Source organism: Aythya ferina (genome assembly GCF_964211825.1).
Source record: "Aythya ferina genome assembly, chromosome: 4".
Taxonomy (NCBI): domain Eukaryota; kingdom Metazoa; phylum Chordata; class Aves; order Anseriformes; family Anatidae; genus Aythya; species Aythya ferina.
Genome location: NC_140300.1, coordinates 24,046,715 through 24,061,025, shown reverse-complemented (window position 1 = coordinate 24,061,025; position 14,311 = coordinate 24,046,715). Strand labels below are relative to the sequence as shown.

The window sequence follows — 14,311 nt, the reverse complement described above, 5'->3', positions numbered from 1 at the left end:
GTTAGAACATTAGAAGTACCTTAATTTAACAATTTTGAAACAGTCGTTTGGACAATAAAGTAAACACAACTCTGTCTATTAGTGAATATTATTTATCCTGAGTTCCCTGAGTTGAGCCAAAAGAAAAATATTAAGAGTGGTAGATCAGGATGTAATTTTCCCCAGCTCCTGACACCTCCTAATGCTGACACAGACAGCTGCTACACCAAGGGTAGCAGAAGGCTGCACTTCCCTGTCCAGGTTGCACCTCTCCCTGTTCTCCTGCCCAGGAAGAAGGATCCTGTCCCAGGGAAGACCAGCCACCCAATGGTATTTGCCATACCCCTATTTGTCTTTTCATTAAATAAAATATTTCAATAACTCACACAGCAGCTGTATGTAGAAGAAAATATAAAAGTAGAAGGTGTGTAAGAAGAAGTGAGTCTTACATTCTACTTTCATATCATAACCTTAGTCGTTTTAAAAGCAATAAATAGAGGAAGGAATAATCACTTGTCAACACATTTCCTAAAATCTTCAGAAAAAAAGAATTATTGCAATCTATCTGATCTTAATTTTAGATAGGTAAAATTTTAATTTAGTTTTGCTTTTTAAACCACTTGTACTTAGAAAATATGCACACGTAAAACAGCAGAAGCTTGCTAGTTAATGTTTCCTGAAAAAGACAACAGGGGACACATGAAAAATTAAGAATTTCTGCAAGTTAATAAATACAACAGTCAACATAATAACACATTAAAAGAAAGAGTTCATTATTAGACAGTAGTGTAGCAAAATTATGCTAGCTATAACAATTTTGCTAATATGGTACTTCATTAAAATCCCATAAGGTTGTTGGGTGAGAAAAGCAACCAGGCTGCTCTGAGCCATTACCTGGTTTGAAGATGAATGCCGAAAGGATTAGCAAGTTTCTGCTGCATGGCTATTTTAAATTCACTCTCACTTTCAGCTTTACAAAAATACTACCACATAAAAGCTGCTATTCTCTAAAACCAACCCCAAGTGCTTGGTAGGGCTCCGTAGCATAATAAGGATAAGGGTGAATTGCTTTCTAAGTCGATTTTTTAAACAAATAGGTATGAGTCAATGAAGTAAAATTATGTTACTCACTGAGAGAGACTATGGCAGATTGGATTATAGCATTCAGAAGAACAAGAAAGAGCTTTTAAACACAGAAAAGAAAGCTCTACATTGAATTTTAAAACAATGTTAAATATGGCAATTACAGCATTCACACGACTGCTGGATGTTTTGTAAAATCTTTAAAACCTCTTCACTATGGAGATTATGCTTTAGCTCGCTTCCTTTACCCCATCCTAGGCACTACGTGTTTCAGCCAGATGGCTGGGCTGCTGCTCACAGAAGACGGACAGGATGCTACAGTTTCTATCCACCCTACTTTCAGCATAAATATGAAGTTACTTCTGCTTACACAGATGCTGCTCAGATTTTTCACACTTTTTTTCTAATGGCTTCATTCTCTTCTGGTCTCTTGCAGTTGGATTCCATTTGCTTCATTACGTTTTGCTTCTCTCAAAACTATATTATTGTTCAACTTTCAAACCATAGATGAATAATAAAAGGTAAATAAAAATAGATCCTATAGACACAGGATTTTTTTCCTTTATTTTAATTTTATCAAAGCCAGGTTGACTCAGCCATCAACCATCTAGTTGTGTCTAAAAATCTAACATATCAAATCCCCAGTCTCTTGACACTATATGGAGAGCAGAGAGACAGAATTTTTAATCTCACTAAAGAATCAAAAACCACATCTGTAACATTAGGGGTGAAACAGACTTACTGCCAAGACCACATCATCTCCATCATTACCAAACCTTACCCCTCAGTAAGGCAGAATTCACTTTCTTCTATAAATATAATTTTGTATCTGACTATATTTACTGTGAGTTTGAGCTCGAGAGCTTAAGTTCCTTGACAGAGGAATAAATTGCAGACTGCAGTGCCTGCACCTGAGGTCTGGCTTTCACAGCAGAAAACCTTGGGTGCAGTGCCATTTGGCTCACTGATTACACACCAGCAGTCACCCTGCGAAAGAGCTGTTTGTCATCGTAACCTCAATGCTGATGTTCTGATGTCTAACACTGTATTTACAGTGGATGTTTTAATCTTCCTTGAAAAAAAAAAATTACAAACTGAGTATGGTCAAAGTTTACTTCTTGCGTTTCAAGCATAAATCTAACATACGTTCTGCTTACGCTGTGAATTATCCTTTTCTATTATTACCAAAGCAATACTGGCTACTAATACACAAAAATCTGTCAGCAAATACCTTTCAACTCCCACATGACTATCTACACATAAGAGATGAAATAGTCTACCAAAAGCCTTTTATTACACCCAGTGAATGCTTTGCAATTAACAAAGGAGCAGGAATACTGGAAGTAAGGGCAATGGTCATTTCTAAATTTTATCGCGTGACTTTAAAAGAAGCCTCATAGCTGCCTCTTAGCACACAGAGCACCTCCTAAACTGTATACAAGAAAAAAAAAAGTGTTTCTAAGGATCCAAGGAAGATTTCCTATGAATGACAACATATAAATCAACATCCACAGTATTTTATTTTCCTGTTGTTAATCAAATTTCCACACTAGTAAGGTCTGACATCAAAAACCTTCAAATGTACTTCCTGTTATTTCATTTTCCTTTTTATCATAACTATGTATTCCCCAACACAGAGCAGAAACTCCGTTTTAGTTTACAGAACTGCAGCCTCTGTTTGCAGATAAAACTAACTTGATGAATCTGAACTTTAAACTAAACACCTGTACATAATAAGAAATCCAATGAGATTTTTTTTTCAAAAAAGGGTTTCATTGTCGTATGGGCATTCACACAAAGCAGGCACATTTTCAGGTGATCTCAGTGGCACATCTTCCCTTCGATTCCCATTTTAAAACTGAACTGCTTTGGGTTAAGCTCTTTTTAAGAACACAGTCACTGATCACTTAAGAAACAACAGAGAGCTGAATAATTATGAAAATCTATCCACAACTTTTGTCTTAAGTTGATGTGTAAATGGTTTTTGTCCTTCATTCACTAACTACTACCTTACATTCTTCCACTGCAACAGCAGTAGGACCAGTCCCCCATTCTGCTAGAAAATAACACAATGCCATAGCTTGTTGAGACACACATGCTGACTGACCATCTGGGAAAGGCAGCTGCCAGTTGGCTAGCTGCTATGACCAAGCAGCTAAGTTTGTCTCTTTTCCTCAGTGTGAGCATTAATTTGGACCTATTCTGCGAAGCTTAGAGAAAGATGCTTGTACCTAAGATAGTTACTTGCTTTCTTATCTTTCTGAAGATGGAGTTACTGGGTGAAATGGCTCAAAGAATGATCGTATGTGTATTGCTCCTTAATAAGAGTAAGCTGAAAAGCAATCTGTAGCTACCAAAAAAATAGGACAAAATAAACTCAAAAGACCTTACATTACAGCAACAGGATGCAACAGCAGTGATAGAAATCCAATACCTTAGGCATGCCATCACTCTCTCCCATAAGATAATCTATCAGCTGATTTGTTAGGGCTTCATCTTTTGCCTGTCCCACCTATTAAATAAAGACAGAAGAAATTATCATGACATGAAAGAGAAAGGAAAAAATACTTATACACAAGGAGACTTTTCATTAAAAACTGAAACTAGATATATTGACACTAAGAAAATGCAACAACACTGAAAGTAAACCTCTTGAAAATACGATTTTTTTGTTGTTGTTGTAACAAAGTTACTTACTGTTTCAATTGCCATTTCTATAGACAAGTTATCTTCTGTATTTGGACTTTTTATAAAGTGCTTTAATGCCTAGAATGAAATAGAAAAAAGTTAAAACTGAGATACATGAAGTTAACATTTTCCTCACTTTTATTAAGTTGCTTCTTTCTGTCTTTTGACAGAAAAGTGGCACACTGGATGCTTATCTTGATTGTATTTTACAGCCATCAGGATAACCACATATGCTATATAGGTAGTACCAGCTCATACTCCTGCAAGTAAGAGTACTTACATGTAGTAAGCATTATCTGACAGACCTGTGTGTCAGGAGTATCAATTGAAATACTTCCTTCTTTTAAAATAATGGTTTAAGTTTGGATATGCAACACTCTTTAATAACCTATTTTTTCTGTGACCAAATCTTCACTGATTAAGCAAATAAACTAAGTAAATTCTACTTATACATTCACGCCATTTAGAGATTCACAGAGAATAGTGTGTTGTTGATTCACCTGGAGCCTCTGCTGTTTGAAAAATGTACGTGCATGACACTGCATAATTCATAGAATCCAATAATAAATATAGAGAGCTTACTCTGATACAAAAAGGTGTAAAAAAATCTAAGTCGTTAAGGCAGATAAAAAGTCTACCATGAACTTCTCTAATCTGGAAGTCCTGTACTTTGGACAGTTTCTATGACCATTTAACTCTCATTGGCTTATCTTTTAAGTACTGACCCGTGCATATTGGCCACAAAGCAAGAAAAATTTTCCTGCTTGAAAATGTTTCTTTTCTCCTTCAAAATACAGTGCAATGCTCTGATAATCTTCATTGCTAGTATTTTCAGAACCTGCAACACAAAGAAAGCAAGGATAGCAGAGCATTTTTATTAAGTAAGACAAAAGCCTACCAAAGAATTACATTCCTATTTTACAAAGAAAAACAATGCCAACTAGACTCAAATTCTTACACATTTGTTTTTCTACTTAATCAAAGACTAAATATCAGACACCAGGAGCTAATAACACAGCGTAACAATTGTTTCCATAGGTTTTACACTGTAATGGGATTTCTGTTTTTTATTTAATGGACATAATAAAGTGGCATTACTATGACCCAGGAATTATTATTTTTTTTCATCATGTCTTGGCAACAATAAAACAGAACAAGTAATTATGAGATGATCACTGGGATTATTTTCACAGTTTAAGAATATGAGGGTTTATCTGTATTGCAGAGTAAAAGACTATCAGGAGCAATCTAACCATGCAGTACCAGGGAATACTACCAAGTCCTCTAACCAAATTTCCATTTTATTGTACACATCTGAAACAGAGACAGACACTTCTTCAGAGTAAGTTTTAAAGAGTTTTTCCACCCACTTAAATTAAAATTTGGAAAACCCTATTCTGGATAGGAGAGAAGGAAGAAAGAATAAGGAATAATAGGACAATACTGTCTACCTTGAAAGCCAAACTCACTGTAGTCAATCTTTTATAGTTACCATAGCAAGAACAGATTTTTAAAGGAAGAGATTAATCAATAACATGAGATAATTTCATAGAAACTTAAGTATTTATGTGAAACTGTGTCCACAAAGAAGCCTGCCTGACAGTGGAGAAAAACAGAAAACGTGTTGCAAATCAACAAGCTAGCCACTAACTGACTTGATAACCTGAGGTAACAATGAGCTTCTCAGCAAGTCCTCCTTTTGCCTCCCACTGAGACAACAGCAGGCCAAGAAGGGCCTTAAGGGGAAACAAAAAAAGGACAAGTAACATAAACGTGTTAAAAAAAAAAAAAGAAGAACCATGACAAAAGGAAAAGAGGGGATAAAAATCAATTTTACTAGTAAAAATCTAAGTTTCAGACTAATAGTACTAAATATATCAAGGTCAAAGAAAACGATTCCACGACTGACACAGGAAAACAATCTAGACAAATGCTTTACCTCTGTAGATAAACAGAAAAAGCTCTAACACAGTCAAGAATTTAAGAACAACCTATGCTGGGGATCATGGGAGACACCCAAGCTGAAAGTGAACCCTAGCTTATAGGTCTGGATTAGACACAGGGTGACAAATCCGAACATGGTGACTGAAAATAGACCAAAAATGGAAACCAGATTTCACAGCCCTTGTCTTATCATTTCAAATTGGTCTGAAGCAAGGAAAAGAATAGCACAACACATTGCAAGCAAACAATTGAACTGGAATACTTACTGATGATATCAGCATAAATCTCCATCTTGTTGTGTTGTTGAGCTAATGTGAAAGCCTCATTATTGCACTTAGACATGACCAGGAACTGGATGGCAGAGCCATAGTCACCAAGCTTCAGGAAGAATCTAGTCAAAACGAACAAACGAATACTTCAGTTAAGTAACATAACGAATAATACTCCAAATGTTTTAAGAAACATACTGTATTTTGTGGAATGTATATGGGTGGAATGTATATACTGAGAACAGTTTTAGTCTCAGACAACAACATGGAAGAAAGAAACATTGTTAATAGCTCTCAAAGGGGACTGATTTTTTAATCTATATCATGTATTATTACCTGGCCACCATCTTTGCTCCATCAAGAGACTGTGTTTCTCTCACAATATTAACGGCCTTTTCAGGATTATTAAGGTGATCCAAGTACAGTCGGATTACGCTGTCCCACTGTTTTGCATTTTCATAAGCCATCACAGCTTCCTTGTAACTGTAAAAGCAATGGTTTCAGTTTTTCTAACTTTAACTAACTCTTTACAGCATGGTATGAAAGAAAGAGTATTTTACTTCTAAGAGGTTATTCCATGTCATCTTCTTTTCAGTTTGCATTTAATAGTCTTGTTCTGCATTTACCAATATTTTTTTTCTTTATTTATTTTCTTCTTTCTCTCTTTATTTTCTCTTGGGAGATGGAAGGTTGAGACAACAGAAGAATTTCTGCCACAACAGTATTTTTGACCTATTCTGCCAGCATCCCTTTGGGTATATCTTAGAAGTACTTAATCTGTTCCATCAGTGAACATTATATGTTCCATCGGTTCCATATTAAATCACTTGGGACTGAGCGAACAATAAAATCCAAGCAGATAGCTAACTGCAGAATTTCAAAAATCATACTTTATTCCGCTCTGTAAACAAGTTCAAGAAATTTCTCATTCTCACACTATGCAATTGACATAAATAGTATTTTCTAGTCTTATCGATCCAAGCATTTAGTTTTGGTGGTCTCACATTATAAGCTGTCATTATTCTGAAGCACATTTACTTAGAAACAATGACAAGCAGAAAACTACTTTTTGTGATTAAATATAACCTATTTTGGGCTTTATCATTCAGCCAATAGTTTCACTTTATTCAGTATTTTGCAAGGCAGTTAAGATGTAACAGTAATTTGTTTCTAGAATGAATTTTTTTTTTCATGATCATTCACACTTTGAATAACCTTAAAAATCACAGCTTTATGAAAGGGGCTGTTAGAAACAAATTAGACTTCAATGCTCTACTAACTGAAATGCTGCATTAGGTGCAGTACCTTAAAACCTTTAATAATTTTTGGTGAAAAGACAGTAATGCTTGGATGGGAGAAAAGAACAAAACAACAATTAAAATACATCTTTGATACTAGTGGTAGGTCCTTAGACTATGGTAAAATCTTAATGTAACACTTAAACTTACAGATTTCAGAATCCCTTTTCACAAGGATGTTTTATGCAAAGTTTGAAGTCTTTTATAGAAAGAGCAATGTATTCCATAAACACTAATAATATATTTTATAAATGCAGATAAGCATGCAGACACACCTGCCATCAGCTTCTTTGGCCTTTGCATATTGTAGATGAATCTTTGGAGATGAAACATAAGAAAGAAGCTCACCAACCTTTGCCCTAGATAGACAAGAGAGTAGTCATTTAAGAAATATTTTTGATTTCAAATTTTCTCCAGTAAAACACGAATATTTATATTGATATTGAAAAGGAGTTAGAAAAAGCAGTAATTGAACATAATGTATAAGCTTTGAAGGCACTTTAATATTTTCAGAAGGCTGCACTTGATAGAAATGGAACTGGAAATTACAGACTGCTTCATAGGCATACAGGCCTTAAGTAGCACAGTATCTTCTTTGTTTGAGATGTTTGAGCATAAGAAGTGCCAGACTGACCATTTTTGTCTCTGTTATTCTCCAACTCATCTACAGAAGCAGAACAGTTTTAAAACTGTACCTACAGGAGGGGTATTTCTGATCTTTTAATGTGCTCTTGATATTAAAAATGCATAAAACTTAATTTGGTAAAAACTAAGGCCTTAAGTCTCTCCAAAAATTGTGCTTATCCACTGTAGGTTTGACGATAACTCAATTCATTTAAGACGTTAATATTATTGAACATTATGTTAGCTCCTACAGTTCATGATACTGACTCCATTTGAACCACAAACTTAGAATTGTTTCCAACCATCTGAATATTCAGTCTCAGCTATGTATTTTACAACCAAAGAAATTTAATGAACTGAACAGTAACTACAAGAATAAAATGATTAAATCCAGAGTGCACACGCGTGCACACACACACACACACACACACAAACGACTTAAAACCACACGTAACTAATTTAAACATATCACACAACCAGAAGAAACAGGAAGACTACCCTTCTTTTCCATTAAGACTATAATTAAACCAACATAAGCTTTTGAGAAGATCTGGTGAACACTGTTCTTGTTCAAGCTTGGAGGAGGGAACCATAAAAATCAATGAAATATAAGACATTATGCAGTATTAACGTATTTGTTCTTTCCTAAAGAGCACACAGCACTTCCTCTGTCTCAAGAAATGTAACACTTCCCTGGAACCTGTACGTACCAGTTTTTACACCGGATGTATACTGATGCTGCCTTGTCATAATATTGTCCCTTTTCATACAGCTGAGCAGCTTCTGAAAATTGCTGTAATATTGAAAATCATTATAATATCATTTGTAAGTTCTGATTACAGGTAAATATCTTAATGTATTCACAAATTCAACCTTAGCTTTATTAGTTCATCTGCATACCTTCATACTCTCCAGAATAGTTCCACAGTCTCTTTTTAGTAACCTACTGGGATGCTTGATGGCCTGGTTTACCCCTCGACGGATATCTCCCGTTCGAATGGACATTTGAGCTATTCCAGCGAGGCAAGCTTCATCATGTTCCTGGTACTAGCAATCAAATAAAAAGCAGTAACTATAAGTTATACATCAGAAACCTCAGCTCACAAAAGCCATAGCAACAAAGCACTGAATCAAATTAACAAAATATTACATGGCCTCAGTTAAATCAACTTTTGTCTAGCAATTCTTGCTTAATTTCAACTATTATTTACTTATTAAGAAGAATTCCACTTAGTTTTCTTCTTAACCTTTGGTCTTAAATTTTTACATTTTACTTAAAAAATCTGTCCAGGCCAAGCCTATAGAGAATGTTTTTACAGTTGGCTCAGCACCACTCCCCTCTTTCCCCAAAACCAACAGTAAAAACAGAAAAAGAAAGAAATATTACACTTGCAGTATCTCTTCATTTTTTTTAAAGGTGGTAATTTCATGTCTTGAATTCAGAAAACAATTGCTATTTTCCCTATTACATTTCCCTATTATCACTTGATCTGTTTCATAACAGACATTTTGTAAATATCAGGGAAAATAATGCCAGAATAAGGGATAATCTATTGAACATGATGTTTATTTTCTAATGCAATCCTTGTCTTCCTTTATGCAGATAACAACTCAGTAAAGAAGAACAGAAGGAATAATTAGGACTTTTGTTTTACCAATGAAAATCCTGGCAATATTACTCATGGCATTTGCATGTCTATTATGAAACTGCTCAGATGATAAAAACCTAAGTCTAGTTGTGCCATGTTAATACAATGGCAGTATTAAAGTAGAGAAAGCATCATTCTGTGTATTAAAAATAACAGAAGTGCAAAGACTAGTATCCCAAAGCGGTAGTTGTGCAGATTTAGAGCTGAATACAAAAACCTAGTAAATCTGAAACACGACAACTAAATGTTTAGTATGATAGTACACATGCTATCATTACTGAAAAGGAATTACCTTATTGTCTCTAGTAATTCCCTTCTCATAATGCACCAGAGCGTTAATATAATCACCCCTAAAAGAAAATTGGAAGTTATATGGAACAACAGTTTTAACAGGAAGTGATAATTCCCTTCCCACTATAACAGATCTTTGAGACAGGTTATGACATCAATCTGCCTTGTTTTAGACACAAAGATCACATACAAGGATGCAAGGCATACAAAAGATGGAAGTCACACAGTGTGTGATTGTGTTTTCCTCACACTTTATTAAGCAATTAGTCAAAAGGGCCATCCGTTTCTCAATTCCTTTACACTGAGACCAATAAAATTCCCCAAAAGAGAGGCAAAGAGTACCCAAGTGTACAATATACCTCAATAATTTAATCTCTACTTCCACACGTTTTGCTGGAAAATAAACCAATCTTCTAAAATTATTTAGTATTTTTTCATCATAAAAATTAAAGCTTTTTTTCTTTCTTCAGTATATTCAGTTTTCTTAAGTACAACACAAGTTACAGATGGTCACATAGCTTCAGCTGCCCATTCCCTCCTTTCTGTGACCAGCAAGTGTCCTCCCACAGTTCTAGGGGCATTATGGAGATGGGAAAGAGTTTTTCCAGGGACTCTACTAATATATAGAAATTTTTCCCTTGGTTTTGATGTTAAACAAACTGTGCTTAATCTGCAAAGAATTAGCTATAAAATAGCTAATATCTGGCAAATGGATGATACATTCTCTCTTCCAGAGACTGTCAGGCTTGAAATTTGACACTCCTCTATCTAAAATGTGTGAGAAGATGAAGGTTCTTAGGTCTTGAAGGAAAGACAGACTAAAGTTTTAAATGCAAGGCTTTCACCCAACATAAGAAGTGTCAAATGCTGTGAATTTTCTCTATTTTCCCAACACTGACCTGCAACAAAGAACTATTAGTAGATTATATAATACAGTTGACCTACCAGTTGAAAAGAACACAGATATACTGTAATTAATCAAAAATAATTTGCTAACCTACATCTCTAGCATGAAGTATTTACAAAAACAGTCTTCTAGGCACTATAGCTGTGAGAACTGACAGGCTCCCTTTTCAGCAATAACGTAAGCTAAAGTATCTCAATTCCATTGTTTTTCTAATTAGCATGAGCACTGGTTTAATATTTTTATACAGCAGCATTTTAGGAGAACTTACGTGAATTCAAGCTGCATTGCATACTCCTTTGATATGAATGGGATTTGGTCTGGGGCCAACCGCTTAGCCAGCTGAAGTGCGCTGTCCCAGTGTTGCAAGTCTTTTCGCATCTATTAAAAAGAGCAACATTTTCTGATGCAGATATCAAATTCTGAATTGTAATATGAAATTTATACTTGTACAATTATAAGACCATAATATTTATAATACTTACAATATTATAAAAATACAATTATAGAGCTAGTGTTCTAGAAGGAAGCAGACAATGTGAGAGAGCTACATACATCCTAAAAGAATGTCAGGTGGTCACACAAGAGCAAGAAGAAAACTATAAAAGGGAAAAATTATCAGAAAGTAAAATATTCCAACATTAAAGTGAACATTGCAGAAAAAAAAAAAATCACACATCTTGAATACCTCAAGTGCAGCAGTAGGACGGGAGGATGCCAGATATAAATCCTGAGCCAGATTAAAATCACCAGTAAACATGGCAAGGTGTCCTGCTAAAAGGTTGTGGTCTTCTATTCCCTGTAAAAAGACACAATAGGTGCTACAGTATGTGAAAAGACAAAAAAAAAAAAAAAAAAAAAAAAGGTCATAAGCAACATAATCTATTATACACAGTAAAACAATACATCTGGACATTCGACAAGTATACGTATCAGATTCTACAAATCAGAAAAAGCCCTCACTTTCTTTTTGTAGCTCAAGGCCAGTATTGCAATCACTGTCTAAAATCAGCATTTTGCAGAAGCATATTCTTAAGGTACAATTTCACATACACTTTTAGAAATCTAACTTCAATCTGCCTAGGAAATATTAGTGGCCTTAAACATTTTCTCACAAATAACAAAGGGAAAGAGTTTGTCTGACACATGGACATATCCTGCTGCTCTCACGCAAATGTGGGAAAGAATGCTGTGCATCCCAGTAGAATGCTGCAACCACTTGAAGAGCAAACTGGCAACAGTTCTGCAGTTTGAATGTTTTTTTTCCTCTTTGACTACTAACTCCCTTGAAAATAATTCACCTTTTATTTAAAAAGAAACAAAATTTCCACAAAAAGAATAAGAATTCAGCAATTCTTAAGAATTAATGCATAATGTTCCCCATTAAAAGTGACTTTACATTTTACCTTTATCTGTTCAAGTGACATCACCATCCCAGCATTACCAAATGTCCGATAAACACGTATTGCAAAATCCACCTCCATATGATGTAAGCAGGCTTTGGCCAGTTCATTCCAACCAGATGGGTCATTCAGAAGCCTGCATATCTCCCAGGCTTCAGAAAACCTTCAGAAAACAAAAGTAACTTAAAACTAATATTACTTGTCTCTAAAATTCCTTCTCAACACATTTTATTCCTAATACTATGGCAGGGAAAAACCAAGAAGTCTCTACTTCTAAGCCATGGAGAGACAATTACCAGAAATAAAGGAGAACTACAAATATATAACTTACTGCACTGTATTCTCCTATTTCTACCACACTTTTTCAGGAAATCACTTGCTTTTCCTATTCTGGCATTCTTTCCATTATACTGATTTTTCTTTGTTTCATTACATCGTGAGGTGAGTGGGCAAGAATCACTTTTAGCTGGTGTTGGAAGAGCCACTGTCATAGAACCACAGATCAGTTTTGAAAAAATTACTTTTACTTGACAGTGGAAAAACAAATAAAGCAGCAGTTTGTCACTTACTTTGGTCTGCATAGACAACTACAAGGCCTGAGGGATCAATATAATTTATCAATACTCTGTATGACATTTTTAGATCACTAGGATACATTGTATAGAGCTATAAGCACAGAAGAAAACATTTTACACAATATAATTAAAACACAGATGTACCTTTTCAACATTAACGTTTGAGTAAGCATTTCTGCCAGCTCATTAGGTCCAAAGTCTTTCAAATTTCCAAGGAAACTGTGAGTACTGAGATAGATATTGTTTGTTTTCCCACTCTGAGTCTGACAAGTCAGTTCTCCATTATACAGCAGCAAAGGTTTATGGGAAAAGGGGACATCAGTGCCACCTGCCAATATAACCTTGGATCCTAGATTTTAGGATCAGGAAGAAAAGAAGATTTCATTTTAAAAAATCCCTACTTGGTGAAAAACATGATAAGCAGTCAGTGTAGATATGCTGTGTATTAACTCAAGATCTCTAATTCTCAAAGTCATGATCTACTGTACAAGTGTATGCTTTTTCAGCATAGTAAAAATACATAATTTAATCTTCTAAATTATTACAGTAATTTTCCAAATGTTTGTTGATAAATTTATTGGTGTTTGTCAAAAATACAGCAACTGCTATGATTACAGTAAGTGAATACGAGTTTTGTCATCTCAATCCAAAGAGTTTCTCATGAATATTTCAAAATTCAGTTAAAGCACAACATGTACATTTCAGACAAAAGATTATAGTAGCATAAAGCCTGAAGGGTTAAGACCAACTTTACAGAGAAACCTACACAGCAACTATTTTTCTGTTAATCAGTTCCACTTCAAAACTTGTGTAATACTGTTCATTTTCATATGCAGTTATGAAAATATTTAACAGAAAAGAAAAAAATAGAACTTGCTTTGCTTTATTAACTGAAATAGTTAGTAAGATTTTAAAAGAATTTACAGTACCTTGAATGGCATCTTTATGAAAGACGTAAGTATACGCTTTATCATCATCATAAGCAACAAAAACACCTTTATCCATTGGCCAGTTTTCCCACAGGATTCCTTTAATAGTCGGTGAGAAATTTGGAATCTCATATAATCTATCACTTACCTACAAATAATGCAAAAGTCAAATTACTAGGAAGCAAGACTAATGACACAAGGTAAATTTTCATCATAATAATGAATAAAAATAAAGAAATAAAAGTAGTGCAGAAATATGAAATTCATATTACAAAGAAGTTTTCTTATGAGCAGCGACTCTGAATAACAAACAAAAATTGTTTAATTCATAAAGGAAGTAAACGGAGAAAATGCATGTTATAAGCATGATATTTATTTTCCTTAGAAGAAGGGTATTAAGACAGGCAGTGAAACTGAAAGGTAGTACTTGTTACCTGGCTAAATTATCTGTATTTGAATACACAAATGCATTCATTTCTGATAACTACTGACAAGGAAATTAGTATAATTAAATTGTCCTGATCTACTGTGACATTTTTATTTCCTTACATTACCATTAGGTTATCTTCAAGCCTTTCTGGCAATTTCTTCTTCCAACATACAGTGTGTGTAATAGAGAACAAAAAAACTTAAGTCACTCCAGCATGTAAGAGCTTACTTGTAAATACGATGGCA

The 14,311-nt window shown here is 34.6% G+C and overlaps 1 protein-coding gene across 4 annotated transcripts in view; it reads right to left on the bottom strand.

Moving 5' to 3' along the window:
- Positions 1-14,311, bottom strand: part of WDR19 (WD repeat domain 19) — a 37,265-nt gene that overhangs the window by 9,483 nt on the left and 13,471 nt on the right. For all 4 annotated transcript variants that reach the window (XM_084518386.1, XM_084518387.1, XM_084518388.1 and 1 more), the window contains 14 exons: positions 13,637-13,784; positions 12,852-13,056; positions 12,136-12,295; positions 11,418-11,528; positions 11,001-11,110; positions 9,827-9,884; positions 8,786-8,932; positions 8,596-8,678; positions 7,537-7,620; positions 6,300-6,446; positions 5,961-6,085; positions 4,476-4,588; positions 3,760-3,828; positions 3,497-3,574 (listed from right to left, as the gene is read on the bottom strand). In XM_084518386.1, coding sequence (XP_084374512.1) covers positions 3,497-3,574; positions 3,760-3,828; positions 4,476-4,588; positions 5,961-6,085; positions 6,300-6,446; positions 7,537-7,620; positions 8,596-8,678; positions 8,786-8,932; positions 9,827-9,884; positions 11,001-11,110; positions 11,418-11,528; positions 12,136-12,295; positions 12,852-13,056; positions 13,637-13,784 — 1,638 coding nt within the window. The remainder of the gene's footprint in view (positions 1-3,496; positions 3,575-3,759; positions 3,829-4,475; positions 4,589-5,960; positions 6,086-6,299; positions 6,447-7,536; positions 7,621-8,595; positions 8,679-8,785; positions 8,933-9,826; positions 9,885-11,000; positions 11,111-11,417; positions 11,529-12,135; positions 12,296-12,851; positions 13,057-13,636; positions 13,785-14,311) is intronic.